This window comes from Schistocerca nitens, chromosome 1 (genome assembly GCF_023898315.1).
Source record: "Schistocerca nitens isolate TAMUIC-IGC-003100 chromosome 1, iqSchNite1.1, whole genome shotgun sequence".
Lineage (NCBI taxonomy): Eukaryota > Metazoa > Arthropoda > Insecta > Orthoptera > Acrididae > Schistocerca > Schistocerca nitens.
The window spans coordinates 591,879,325-591,893,741 of NC_064614.1; the positions used below are offsets into that span (position 1 = coordinate 591,879,325).

At 41.3% G+C, this 14,417-nt stretch overlaps 1 protein-coding gene across 2 annotated transcripts in view; it reads right to left on the minus strand.

Annotated features, from left to right (window-relative positions):
• Positions 1 to 868: 868 nt before the first annotated feature.
• The window catches only part of LOC126255935 (USP6 N-terminal-like protein), a 158,794-nt gene continuing 145,245 nt past the window's right edge, over positions 869 to 14,417 (minus strand). Inside the window, exon 8 of one of the 2 annotated variants that reach the window (XM_049955441.1) lies at positions 869 to 2,830. In XM_049955441.1, coding sequence (XP_049811398.1) covers positions 2,313 to 2,830 — 518 coding nt within the window. In that variant the 3' untranslated portion in view covers positions 869 to 2,312. The remainder of the gene's footprint in view (positions 2,831 to 14,417) is intronic. The other variant, XM_049955442.1, reaches the window with a different exon arrangement.

Sequence of the window (14,417 nt, forward strand, 5' to 3'; positions counted from 1 at the left end):
TAGTGAATCTTGCTAAGTGCATTATAGAACAAATATAATGACTGAATTACATGTTTTCATTAAATGAAAATGAAGTGGTGAAAACATTTTTGTGTCCACAAACTCCAGATATTTATTGTTTTATTTGTTAAACCATACTGTAATTCAAATCAAATTCAAGAAAGTATTTTTAAAAAATATAGTCAATCGTACTCAGTAATGATAGGATGATCTTTTATCTTTGAGAATAATTTTTCCTCCAGTTGATTTGAAACATGCGGATGAATAAGATGAATGCCAAGTCAACTGAGAATTGAATTACCTACCACATGACATACCAATTTTCTTTCATCTGTTGGCTACTGAATCTTGTTGGGATAATCTCTTAATTTCTCTTTTCAGCGCACCACTTGTCTCCCAGACACATTCTTCCATTCTGAATTCAATATTCTAGATTTCCTTTAGTTCTTTTTGAAATTGGTGTCAACAGACTGTGTATCTGCTCCTCAAAGCTATAATGTTCAATAAATTTTGTCTGCCCTCAATCAGGTTAAAGAAACTGTAAAAATGTGTTTGGCACTAAGCTTCATTTGTATTTCTTTCACACACACACACACACACACACACACACACACACACACACACACACACACAGGACTGGAGAATAACGGCAAATTATCTAGGAGTTTCAACATTACATCATTAGCCACTGCTCTAAACATTAGTGCAAATATTAGAAAGAAAAGAGTTCTCAAGCTAGCACTTCTCATAATAACTCACATCTGCTTCCTTACATGAAATGGGATGAGTAACTGATTTTGGGAAAAAAGAAAAACTACATGGCAAAGTTCTGAAGTTTTCATTAAATAGTTTAATGTCATGAACACAAAATAACAAAATAAATAAATAACTGTACAGTATATACAAAAGTTTGTACAAAACATCATGAGGACTACGAATACACTTTAAATTAGGAGGAGAGGATAGTAACATAAATAATGAGCCCTATTATATGTGAATGGACAATTTTGTATAGCTAGTTTGCTATTCCAATGGCAAGACTTTATTCTCTGATCAAACATGGTGTAATAATGATATATCTGTTAAGAGACTCTCTGAATGACTTTCAGGAAGACCTATGAGATGAAGCCTAGTATGTACAGAAGATTTAATTCGAGGCTTTTATTTTCTAAGATGCACCTTTTTGAAATACAGGTATAATTCTTTATGGTTTAGCTGCATAAAAATAGATCCATATGTGTAATATGTACAGTATTGCACAAGTAACATCATACTGATTATTAACGAGGCACCAAGAGGAATTTGCTTTATTACCAAGTAAGGGTATAATGTCAATGAAATTCACCTAGCACCTGTGTATGCAAGGCCCTAAAAATTCTAAACAGGTCATGTAACAGTTATCTTATATTAGATTTCTCAATAAATTAATATCATTTCATAAATTATTGCAAACAATCTTAATGTCTTCAACTCGACATTCAATGGCACAATTTGTGAATATTTACTATCAAATGCTCTCCTAAACAAATGAATGCAATGATCTTAAAAAAATATATTTCAGTTACCTGCACTATAGGCAAATGATTTACACACTCTATAAGTCTGTGGAAGAAATGACCTACCCCTCATATGAAAAAAAGGGATGAGTGCATGCATGAAACACACAAGGTACAAACTCAGATTTCAAAAATACTATTCAGACTAAATAATAGTAACTGCTTTTGTACAGAATATTACACATTTTTAAAGTAGAAACAGATATATACAACATAATTATACACAAAGCTGGAATGGAGCAATGATGTCTTTATATTGTCATAATGGTCATTTCAAAATAACGTTGAAACCGATATTAAGGAAACAGACTAACACTGCCACTTACATTTTAAACAGCAGAGGAACTGACTGCCATTTTCAGGAGACACTATAAATCTCAACCCATGATTTAACAGCTAAAAGTTCATTCCCTTAAACTTTGAGTTACCTTCAGACAACAATCACAAAGAATTTTGTTTGACATATACATATAGCAGATTTGTTTTCTTTTTAACAATGGACAAAACATGACATTCTTATATCTGGCATCATTTCAACTGCTTTAAATGTTAAACAACATTACTGTTGTATGAAAAGAGAGTGCTTTTAAGAACAAAGAAATTTGGTAGACTCACTATTACACTTTTGCAATAATTCTGGCATGTACCACTTATGATAGGAATAATGTAACAGCGGGCATTATTCATGCTCTGCAAGGTTACTGAGTATTCTGTCTTACACACATGCCAGATATTTGTAGGCCTTAGTTTCAACAATTACTTTAAGTCAAATTCTGGGCTATCAAGTCGGAACGGTCGAACTAACTGCCCATGCTCTACTACTGGTGTTTGCTCCTCCTGTGGGTCAACACGTATGCGAATTCTGTTGTGATCATCCAGAGGTCGTGGCAATGATCGTGGTACATCACCATTCTGTGGTTGGGGTGACCCAGCAGGAGTGGGTGACGACGACGCATACGGCACATATATACGGACTACATCTGGACTGGGAGCTCTTGGCGTGGCGCGAGGTGTCGATCTGGCTGAAGCTGAAGGACCTCTCTGAACACTGGCAGATCCTCCAGAGCTTGCACCCCCTGCACTACCTTCCGATGCATTGCTGTGAGTGTCTAGACTGTTATCCAGTGCCTGTGATCGCGTTGTTGTAGAGAACACTGAGAGATCAGCAGTGGATGTAACACTTGTGTCAGCAAGAGAGCGGCGTGACCCACTGTGATGGCAGTCTAACAAAGAGCTGGCATCATCTATACTGGGGTCAAACGAAAATTTTGATCCTAGAAAGTGAAGAGAAAGTTATTATTTATTTAATTATTATTTTTGTTATTTATTTAATTAAATTATTATCATTAAGAGAAAACACACACACACACACACACACACACACACACACACACAATGTAGTCACATCTGATGATACATCAGGGTTCTCCTCTATGACTAACAGTAATTATAAACAGTTATTTTGTTAATATAGATCCAAATTTTCATATTACGAAAGTAAACATTCCTGCTTGGCAGACTGCTTTCACATAATTAAAAAATTAAATTGCAATAATTTTTCCAATAAAAACCCAGCAATAAGTCATTCTATATGCCTACTGATACCAGAAACCATTTATGAATTTTAATTTGAGAAATTTGATGTTTATTTAAATATATTTTGCAACAGAAACCATAACGAAAATCATTTGGCTGTTATATTGTAATACTCAGTTATGCTCTTCATTATGAAACATTCTCTACATCTGATGTAACGTACATACACTCCTGGAAATGGAAAAAAGAACACATTGACACCGGTGTGTCAGACCCACCATACTTGCTCCGGACACTGCGAGAGGGCTGTACAAGCAATGATCACACGCACGGCACAGCGGACACACCAGGAACCGCGGTGTTGGCCGTCGAATGGCGCTAGCTGCGCAGCATTTGTGCACCGCCGCCGTCAGTGTCAGCCAGTTTGCCGTGGCATACAGAGCTCCATCGCAGTCTTTAACACTGGTAGCATGCCGCGACAGCGTGGACGTGAACCGTATGTGCAGTTGACGGACTTTGAGCGAGGGCGTATAGTGGGCATGCGGGAGGCCGGGTGGACGTACCGCCGAATTGCTCAACACGTGGGGCGTGAGGTCTCCACAGTACATCAATGTTGTTGCCAGTGGTCGGCGGAAGGTGCACGTGCCCGTCGACCTGGGACCGGACCGCAGCGACGCACGGATGCACGCCAAGACCGTAGGATCCTACGCAGTGCCGTAGGGGACCGCACCGCCACTTCCCAGCAAATTAGGGACACTGTTGCTCCTGGGGTATCGGCGAGGACCATTCGCAACCGTCTCCATGAAGCTGGGCTACGGTCCCGCACACCGTTAGGCTGTCTTCCGCTCACGCCCCAACATCGTGCAGCCCGCCTCCAGTGGTGTCGCGACAGGCGTGAATGGAGGGACGAATGGAGACGTGTCGTCTTCAGCGATGAGAGTCGCTTCTGCCTTGGTGCCAATGATGGTCGTATGCGTGTTTGGCGCCGTGCAGGTGAGCGCCACAATCAGGACTGCATACGACCGAGGCACACAGGGCCAACACCCGGCATCATGGTGTGGGGAGCGATCTCCTACACTGGCCGTACACCACTGGTGATCGTCGAGGGGACACTGAATAGTGCACGGTACATCCAAACCGTCATCGAACCCATCGTTCTACCATTCCTAGACCGGCAAGGGAACTTGCTGTTCCAACAGGACAATGCACGTCCGCATGTATCCCGTGCCACCCAACGTGCTCTAGAAGGTGTAAGTCAACTACCCTGGCCAGCAAGATCTCCGGATCTGTCCCCCATTGAGCACGTTTGGGACTGGATGAAGCATCGTCTCACGCGGTCTGCACGTCCAGCACGAACGCTGGTCCAACTGAGGCGCCAGGTGGAAATGGCATGGCAAGCCGTTCCACAGGACTACATCCAGCATCTCTACGATCGTCTCCATGGGAGAATAGCAGCCTGCATTTCTGCGAAAGGTGGATATACACTGTACTAGTGCCGACATTGTGCATGCTCTGTTGCCTGTGCCTATGTGCCTGTGGTTCTGTCAGTGTGATCATGTGATGTATCTGACCCCAGGAATGTGTCAATAAAGATTCCCCTTCCTGGGGCAATGAATTCACGGTGTTTTTATTTCAATTTCCAGGAGTGTAGTTAATGTCTGCATCCTTCTGAAAAAATTTAAAACTAGTGTTCATAAAGAGAACTGAAAAATTATCAACTGGTTCTAGGCCTACATGTCCTATGGTTGAAACTAACTTTGAGATCGTTGTGCAGATCAATATTAATCATGATAATCTTCAAATGCAAGGCACACAAGTATTGTTGTTAATGAGTTGCTATGAAAACTGGTAATAATCTAAAGTAGTCTTTTTAATGTAAACTAAACTTTGCACATATGCTATTTCAACTGCATTATGTAGAAAGAAAAATAAGGCACGTAACAGCAGTAATTTGAAAATATGACTGTGGTACCCAAGATTTACAAATGTAGACATTCCTTACACTCTCATAACTCCTTGCACTACCCTTCACTCAACCTCTAATGCACCGAGATGGACCAGGACCACCCCTTAAAAATTTTATTTTCTTGATAGGTCTCAGCACACCTATCTATTGTTTCTTTTAATCCATTAGCTGCTTATGAGAGAGATCATGCATTTCACAATCTTCAAGGATGGTAATCATTACGATTACTAATTTGTCAGGATGAATTGATACCTCAGTCAAAGAATTGTCAGTTGCAGTGATCATGGGCTGAAATCTCGTCTGCCATTATTCACACTCCTTCCCACTAGAAACCTAAAATAAATCTTCTACAAAGAGACACTCAATTTAGCTTCATGCTTTATTCTTGTATATTGACTCTGCCATTGTGCTTATGTATATACACTCCTGGAAATTGAAATAAGAACACCGTGAATTCATTGTCCCAGGAAGGGGAAACTTTATTGACACATTCCTGGGGTCAGATACATCACATGATCACACTGACAGAACCACAGGCACATAGACACAGGCAACAGAGCATGCACAATGTCGGCACTAGTACAGTGTATATCCACCTTTCGCAGCAATGCAGGCTGCTATTCTCCCATGGAGACGATCGTAGAGATGCTGGATGTAGTCCTGTGGAACGGCTTGCCATGCCATTCCCACCTGGCGCCTCAGTTGGACCAGCGTTCGTGCGGGACGTGCAGACCGCGTGAGACGACGCTTCATCCAGTCCCAAACATGCTCAATGGGGGACAGATCCGGAGATCTTGCTGGCCAGGGTAGTTGACTTATACCTTCTAGAGCACGTTGGGTGGCACGGGATACATGCGGACGTGCATTGTCCTGTTGGAACAGCAAGGTCCCTTGCCGGTCTAGGAATGGTAGAACGATGGGTTCGATGACGGTTTGGATGTACCGTGCACTATTCAGTGTCCCCTCGACGATCACCAGTGGTGTACGGCCAGTGTAGGAGATCGCTCCCCACACCATGATGCCGGGTGTTGGCCCTGTGTGCCTCGGTCGTATGCAGTCCTGATTGTGGCGCTCACCTGCACGGCGCCAAACACGCATACGACCATCATTGGCACCAAGGCAGAAGCGACTCTCATCGCTGAAGACGACACGTCTCCATTCGTCCCTCCATTGACGCCTGTCGCGACACCACTGGAGGCGGGCTGCACGATGTTGGGGCGTGAGCGGAAGACGGCCTAACGGTGTGCGGGACCGTAGCCCAGCTTCATGGAGACGGTTGCGAATGGTCCTCGCCGATACCCCAGGAGCAACAGTGTCCCTAATTTGCTGGGAAGTGGCGGTGCGGTCCCCTACGGCACTGCGTAGGATCCTACGGTCTTGGCGTGCATCCGTGCGTCGCTGCGGTCCGGTCCCAGGTCGACGGGCACGTGCACCTTCCGCCGACCACTGGCGACAACATCGATGTACCGTGGAGACCTCACGCCCCACGTGTTGAGCAATTCGGCGGTACGTCCACCCGGCCTCCCGCATGCCCACTATACGCCCTCGCTCAAAGTCCGTCAACTGCACATACGGTTCACGTCCACGCTGTCGCGGCATGCTACCAGTGTTAAAGACTGCGATGGAGCTCCGTATGCCACGGCAAACTGGCTGACACTGACAGCGGCGGTGCACAAATGCTGCGCAGCTAGCGCCATTCGACGGCCAACACCGCGGTTCCTGGTGTGTCCGCTGTGCCGTGCGTGTGATCATTGCTTGTACAGCCCTCTCGCAGTGTCCGGAGCAAGTATGGTGGGTCTGACACACCGGTGTCAATGTGTTCTTTTTTCCATTTCCAGGAGTGTATATTGCCTCTGTTAACAATATGTACAGTCATTCTTCAGAACTTGTGTTTCACTAAATTTTGCACATTAGTATCTCTCAACTCATGCTCTGCTGTTGACAATTTACACATCAGTCACGGCCCACATATTATGTTAAAAGCTTCTAATACTAACATAGCCTCCAGCAATGTATGCCTTTTCAGAGAAGCACAGGACACAGTGTGCCCTCGACGCAGTGACCAAGGACCTGCCTGTCTTTTGTGGATGTGAAGCACTAGTTGATATTATTAGTTGGTTATATATCATCTTTATACTGTGATTCAAACAATGGAAACTTCGGGTAGGAATATCAACAATGCAGGAAAAGACAGACTGGTACTTAACAGTAAAGGTGGCACGTCAAGTTGCAGACAGGCACAATTAAGATTAGATTAGATTAATACTAGTTCCATGGATCATGAATACGATATTTCGTAATGATGTGGAACGAGTCAAATTTTCCAATACATGACATAATTAAGTTAATTTAACCACATAATTACGTTAATATAACAACTTTTTATTTATTTAATTTTTGTTTTTTTTTTCTCTTTTTTTTCTTAATTTATATCTAAAAATTCCTCTATGGAGTAGAAGAAGTTGTCATTCAGAAATTCTTTTAATTTCTTCTTAAATACTTACATAGAGCTTTTGGCCATAGCCTTCATCAGTAAAAGAGAGAGACACACCATTCACTCACATAAGCTAGCACACCTCAGTGTAAGTGTGTTTTTAATTGTGCCTGTCTGCAACTTGACATGTCTTCTTTAAAGCAAGTAGCAGTCCGTGCAGGAGGAATGCCACAGTTAATACTACTCCTTTCAGCATTGCATTTTATCAGGCTCTTAAAATTTACTAATTTACTTTAAGAGTGTTTCAGAGTGTTGTTTTTTTACATACTTCATGAGATTACTGATTAAGTGTGATTTTTCCTCAGACACACTGTTAGTTTGGAGACAGGATTTTGCCTACAAACTTTGTGAAATTTGCATCTTGTTTACATTAATACCGATCAGTCAGAGCTTCAGCTATGTGGGAGTGGTTGTCTTCACTAGTTCCACTGTTTTCCCTTTTTCTGTCAGATGATCGTTTTATAGCTCATGCAGTTATTGAACTATGATGGCTGGTTTCTGATAACTGTTCTGATCCTGATGTTCATCATTCCTTTAAAGAAGCACACATAAGGCAACTGATGGACTATCTCTTAATACTTTTAAGGAATCATTAGGAAAATAATGACTATTCAAGATTGCTTTCCACAGCCTATGGCATGACTGTAAACACCAAAGTTGTCATCCACGTATATTTACTAAACCACAGGGACATGCATGTTGCTGAGGCGGTGTCCAACTGAAAGACTTGCACGAGCCTATTGAGGCACACAAATTTATTATACTAGATCATAGTTGTATCTGTACCAGTTTAGCCTGAGACTTCCAATATGCTGAAGAACCATTGCATTTAACTACCTGTAAACTGCATGAGTAGTGAATAGGGTAAAGCTCTTGTACAATAACTAATATATATTTTCCAGCTGCTCGAGCATTTCACTCATCCAGTGACAATATAAGGTGATAATTCTTTGAGAAGCACAGCCACTCATGTTATGAAAATAGCAAATCACCTAAAAAATTTACAGAAAAAGGAAAGTTTATTTAAAATGTCAGTTATGTGGTCTCATACCAGATGAGGAAGATGCTGCACAGACTAAGAATGAACCTGCAACATAAGTGTGAAATAAAACTTGATCGCTGTAAAGAAAACTCTTGTAAGTGATAGCCATTAAATGGCAGAGATCTAATATAATGAACAACAATTTAATTTGAACACAAGCAGTGTGTGTGTGTGTGTGGGGGGGGGGGGGGGGAAGGAGGGGCGCTCATAACTGAAGGGCACTTAGCTTTTGCATGAAAATGCCCAGTTTCAGAAGTTGGATATGTAAAACTTTTTGCACTTCAATATCTAACAGCTCTCTGTTCACTTGTCAGGATTTTTATCAAGGTGGCAAATCGATTACTGAAAATTACAATTAACAAAGATATTCCTTTATGTATGAAGGCCTTATTTCAATAGCGGTACACCTCACCTCCAATTTCGTTCATTTTGAGATACTGAGGCTTACACATAACTGAGTAATGATAATTCTCTGCAGTCCATTGCTTGTTGCATGGTATTTCTGTCTCTTTCTACTGTCATCACTAAATTATGTTTAGGCCCTAGTGTCTCAAAATGAACAAAACTACAAGTGTATCACTACTGAGATAACGTCTTCATATGTTCATTGGGGTTTATGAAGGCCTTATCACAACACCAATACTCTTATGTGAAGATGTGTGTGGAAACACATTAGCTTTGAAATATGTGAACATGGTTAATAGAAACTCAAAAGCCAGAATTAGCATTAGCAAGTTTTAACACAATAAGAAAAATGTTAATTTCATAGCTCACAAAAAAGAATGACTTCATTCTTTTTCCTGTTTCTGTTAACAAGTTAACACTTCTACTGTTTGGTGAGTGGCCTCCATTACTCCAAAGGTATATATATATATTAATATAATAGAGGGAAACATTCCACGTGGGAAAAATATATCCAAAAACAAAGATGATGTGACTTACCAAACGAAAGCACTGGCAGATCGATAGACACACTAACAAACACAAACAAACACAGTGTATGTTTGTGTTTGTTTGTGTGTCTATCGACCTGCCAGCGCTTTCGTTTGGTAAGTCACATCATCTTTGTTTTTGGAGATATATATATATAATAGAGGGAAACATTCCATGTAGGAAAAATATATCTAAAAACAAAGATGATGTGACTTACCAAATGAAAGTGCTGGCAGGTCGACAGACACACAAACAAACACAAACATACACACAAAATTCAAGCTTTCGCAACAAACTGTTGCCTCATCAGGAAAGAGGGAAGGAGAGGGAAAGATGAAAGGATGTGGGTTTTAAGAGAGAGGGTAAGGAGTCATTCCAATCCCGGGAGCGGAAAGACTTACCTTAGGGGGAAAAAGGATGAGTATACACTCGCGCACACACACACATATCCATCCACTCTTATACAGACACAAGCAGACATATTTAAAGACAAAGAGTTTGGGCAGAGATGTCAGTCGAGGCGGAAGTGCAGAGGCAAAGATGTTGTTGTATGACAGGTATGAGTGGCGGCAACTTGAAATTAGCGGAGATCAGGGCCTTGCTGCGATGGAGCACTTCCTTTCACGCCGATCACCTGCCACCCTACCTAAAACCTCTTTCCTCATTACCTTAGCCAGCTTCATCCTGACCCACAACTTCTTCAGTTTTGAAGGCCAGACATACCAACAATTAAAGGGAACAGCCATGGGTACCACGATGGCCCCCTCGTACGCCAACCTATTCATGGGTCGCCTAGAGGAAGCCTTCTTGGTTACCCAGGCCTGCCAACCCAAAGTTTGGTACAGATTTATTGACGACATCTTCATGATCTGGACTCACAGTGAAGAACAACTCCAGAATTTCCTCTCCAACCTCAACTCCTTTGGTTCCATCAGATTCACCTGGTCTGACTCCAAATCCCACGCCACTTTCCTTGACGTTGACCTCCATCTGTCCAATGGCCAGCTTCACACGTCCGTCCACATCAAACCCACCAACAAGCAACAGTACCTGCATCATGACAGCTGCCACCCATTCCACATCAAACGGTCCCTTCCCTACAGCCTAGGTCTTCGTGGCAAACGGATCTGCTCCAGCCCGGAATCCCTGAACCATTACACCAACAACCTGACAACAGCTTTCGCATCCCGTAACTACCCTCCTGACGTGGTACAGAAGCAAATAACCAGAGCCACTTCCTCATCCCCTCAAACCCAGAACCGCCCACAGAAGAACCACAAAAGTGCCCCACTTGTGACAGGATACTTTCCGGGACTGGACCAGACTCTGAATGTGGCTCTCCAGCAGGGATACGACTTCCTCAAATCCTGCCCTGAAATGAGATCCATCCTTCATGAAATCCTCCCCACTCCACGAAGAGTGTCTTTCCGCGTCCACCTAACCTTCGTAACCTGTTAGTTCATCCCTATGAAATCCCCAAACCACCTTCCCTACCCTCTGGCTCCTATCCTTGTAACCGCCCCCGGTGTAAAACCTGTCCCATGCACCCTCCCACCACCACCTACTCCAGTCCTGTAACCCGGAAGGTGTACACGATCAAAGGCAGAGCCACGTGTGAAAGCACCCATGTGATTTACCAACTGACCTGCCTACACTGTGATGCATTCTATGTGGGAATGACCAGCAACAAACTGTCCATTCGCATGAATGGAGACAGGCAGACAGTGTTTGTTGGTAATGAGGATCACCCTGTGGCTAAACATGCCTTGGTGCACGGCCAGCACATCTTGGCACAGTGTTACACCGTCAGGGTTATCTGGATACTTCCCACCAACACCAACCTATCCGAACTCCGGAGATGGGAACTTGCTCTTCAATATATCCTCTCTTCCCGTTACCCACCAGGCCTCAATCTCCGCTAATTTCAAGTTGCCGCCACTCATACCTGTCATACAACAACATCTTTGCCTCTGCACTTCCGCCTCGACTGACATCTCTGCCCAAACTCTTTGTCTTTAAATATGTCTGCTTGTGTCTGTATATGAGTGGATGGATATGTGTGTGTGTGTGTGTGTGTGTGTGTGTGTGTGTGTGTGTGTGTGTGCGCGCGAGTGTATACCCGTCCTTTTTTCCCCCTAAGGTAAGTCTTTCCGCTCCCGGGATTGGAATGACTCCTTACCCTCTCCCTTAAAACCCACATCCTTTCATCTTTCCCTCTCCTTCCCTCTTTCCTGATGAGGCAACAGTTTGTTGCGAAAGCTTGAATTTTGTGTGTATGTTTGTGTTTGTTTGTGTGTCTGTCGACCTGCCAGCACTTTCATTTGGTAAGTCACATCATCTTTGTTTTTGGATATATTTTTCCTACGTGGAATGTTTCCCTCTATTATAATTATATATATATTTCTTTTTTTTTCTGCCATTACTTTTTTTACCATGTTTATATTTCATATTTCCAAAGATACACAAAATACATACTTGATCTCTCTCCCCATCTCTATATATCTTACACATACTAAAGTCTTCTATCGTAATTCTCTTTAATATATCCACTAACAACAAAGGCGTTTGGCATAGCTTATTTTATGAAAAAAGCAATAAAATGTAGGAATAACAACCAAAATGAACCGAAGGAAAATCAATCACTGTTTGTATGTTTTGCCTGTATCCGCTCAATTTGAGGATTCAGTAATACAAATTGCGTAACCCTGTTGCAGTACTTCTGATGACACAAGCAACACACCAACTTCTTGAAACAAATGTTTAGGAAATGACACCAGTTAAAATGAAAGCCATATTGGCTCAAATAGATATCAAAAAGGTATAATGGGTGACATAAAACCCATAAAAAGGACAATGAGATCTGTATTGAGATACAGACTGATAAATTCTAATCAGTACCAATATGTTCCAAAAAGCCACCTGCAAATATGCTATTTATCAGGGCGTCATATCTCTGGTTCTATTGACCATAGAGATATGGGGGGTCAAGCGTTTTGCATAACTCTCGGCCAAGCAACCATTTGTATATGTATTGAAGAATGGGCATCTAGCAGCTATCCTACAGTACAAGGACAAATTTTAAACATTACACATGTCCTGCAGCACTGGTAAGTTGGACAAATTGGTAGGTTCTTTTGTATTAAGTGTGGTCTACAGCGGATCTTAGGTGCTTATAAAAGCACCATTTGTTCATGGGCAGTACCTGAGAAACCCACAAGAACTGAACGCTTTGGGAATGAAAAGCACCAATAATGGGGATAACCACTTCTATAGTTTCTATTCACATCTGATTGTCAAAGGTTTTACCCAACATTCTTAAAATGATTATCTCAGGGAACTTCAAAACTTTTTTTAAACTCATTATCCATTACAAAGGTCCAGAGGTTCAATGTTACGTTACTTATGCACGTGAAATACACATACTTAATATCCAGTGTGAGGCATAAATGTAGCTTTAACTGATGTTATGAATGTATGGAAAGGGTTCTAGGTCATCACAAGGGTTCTGATGCCATTAAACTATGTTTCTAGTCAGCATTTTTTCACCAATATAATTTTATGATACACTGTCTCTGTATAACAACACTTTGAACATATATAAATATGCCCAAAGGAGTACTGCAACAACAAAAAATGAGCTAAAAGGTGTCTTAACACCCTGAAAAGAATGCAAATTCACAACTGTTTCTAATAACAGTTTTACTCTTAATATCCTCATGAGCAGGGTATTTTTGATGAATTACGGTTGATGAGCAAAGTAGCCAGAAAAAACTTAAAGCAAATCATTTAGTTTTAACCTTATATTATGCAAACTTATTTGTTGTTTGTGTGTGTCAAAGTATAGAAATGTGTTGAAATTTATCTATAAACTGTCAAAACTTTACTGATCTATAGAATTCATTATATAATAAGCAGCACATAAGACACAATAAAACAAATAGAATTACTTAAAGAAACTGCTGAAAAAGCAGGCTTGCAAATTTCATTTGAAAAGACAGAAATCATTACAAGTATCAAAAATCCACCAAAGAAAATAACTACGAAATACGGGAAAATACAGGTATCTAAACATTTTAAATATCTTGGTGAACTAATTCAGCCTGTGGCAAAAGGTCATCCAGCCTGCAGGGCTAGAATACAAAACCTAGAGACAGCAACTCACTACTGCAGACAAATGTATTCAAAAAAATGTATATCCAAAAACATTAAACTCAGACACTACCAGACTGTCATTAGACCGCAGGTACTATATGCATCAGAAACACTGGCAAATTTTACATACGCAGAACAGATAGAAAATCGTGAAAGAAGAATTCTTGGACACAGGAAAATAACAGATGATCAAGGCAAGCCTGTATACAGACTAAAAAGCAACAAAGAAGTGTATATGAAGTGCAGCAAAATTACAGACGAAATTAGAAAAAGAAGATGCTCCTTTTATGCTCACATCATGAGGATGAACCCGAATAGGCTTACAAAACAAATATTTTCGTACATCGCAAATCTAAAAAATAAAAATTTATGGTTTATCAACACAGAAAGAGATCTAAAAGAAATGGACATAGATCAGGAAACAATATTTAACAGAAACCTTTTTAGAAAAAAACTGAATTCATTCACGGGTTTCGGTGTGAAAATTAAGACTTGTGGAACTAAATGGTCTGAAGAGAGAAAAGCCGCCTTCAGCGCAAGAATGAAGGAAGTGTGGACTGAGAGAAAGAAAACTTCCCAGAAGCGAAAGAAATAACTGTTTTCACGGTCTTTAATGGCCAAATTTGTATAATAATAATAAGCAGCACATCCTGCATAGCAGGGAAAAGAAGAGAACCAGCAGGAAATTCTTGTGTCATAGCACAAAAAAGGTGAATATGTCCCTCATTAAAAGACACT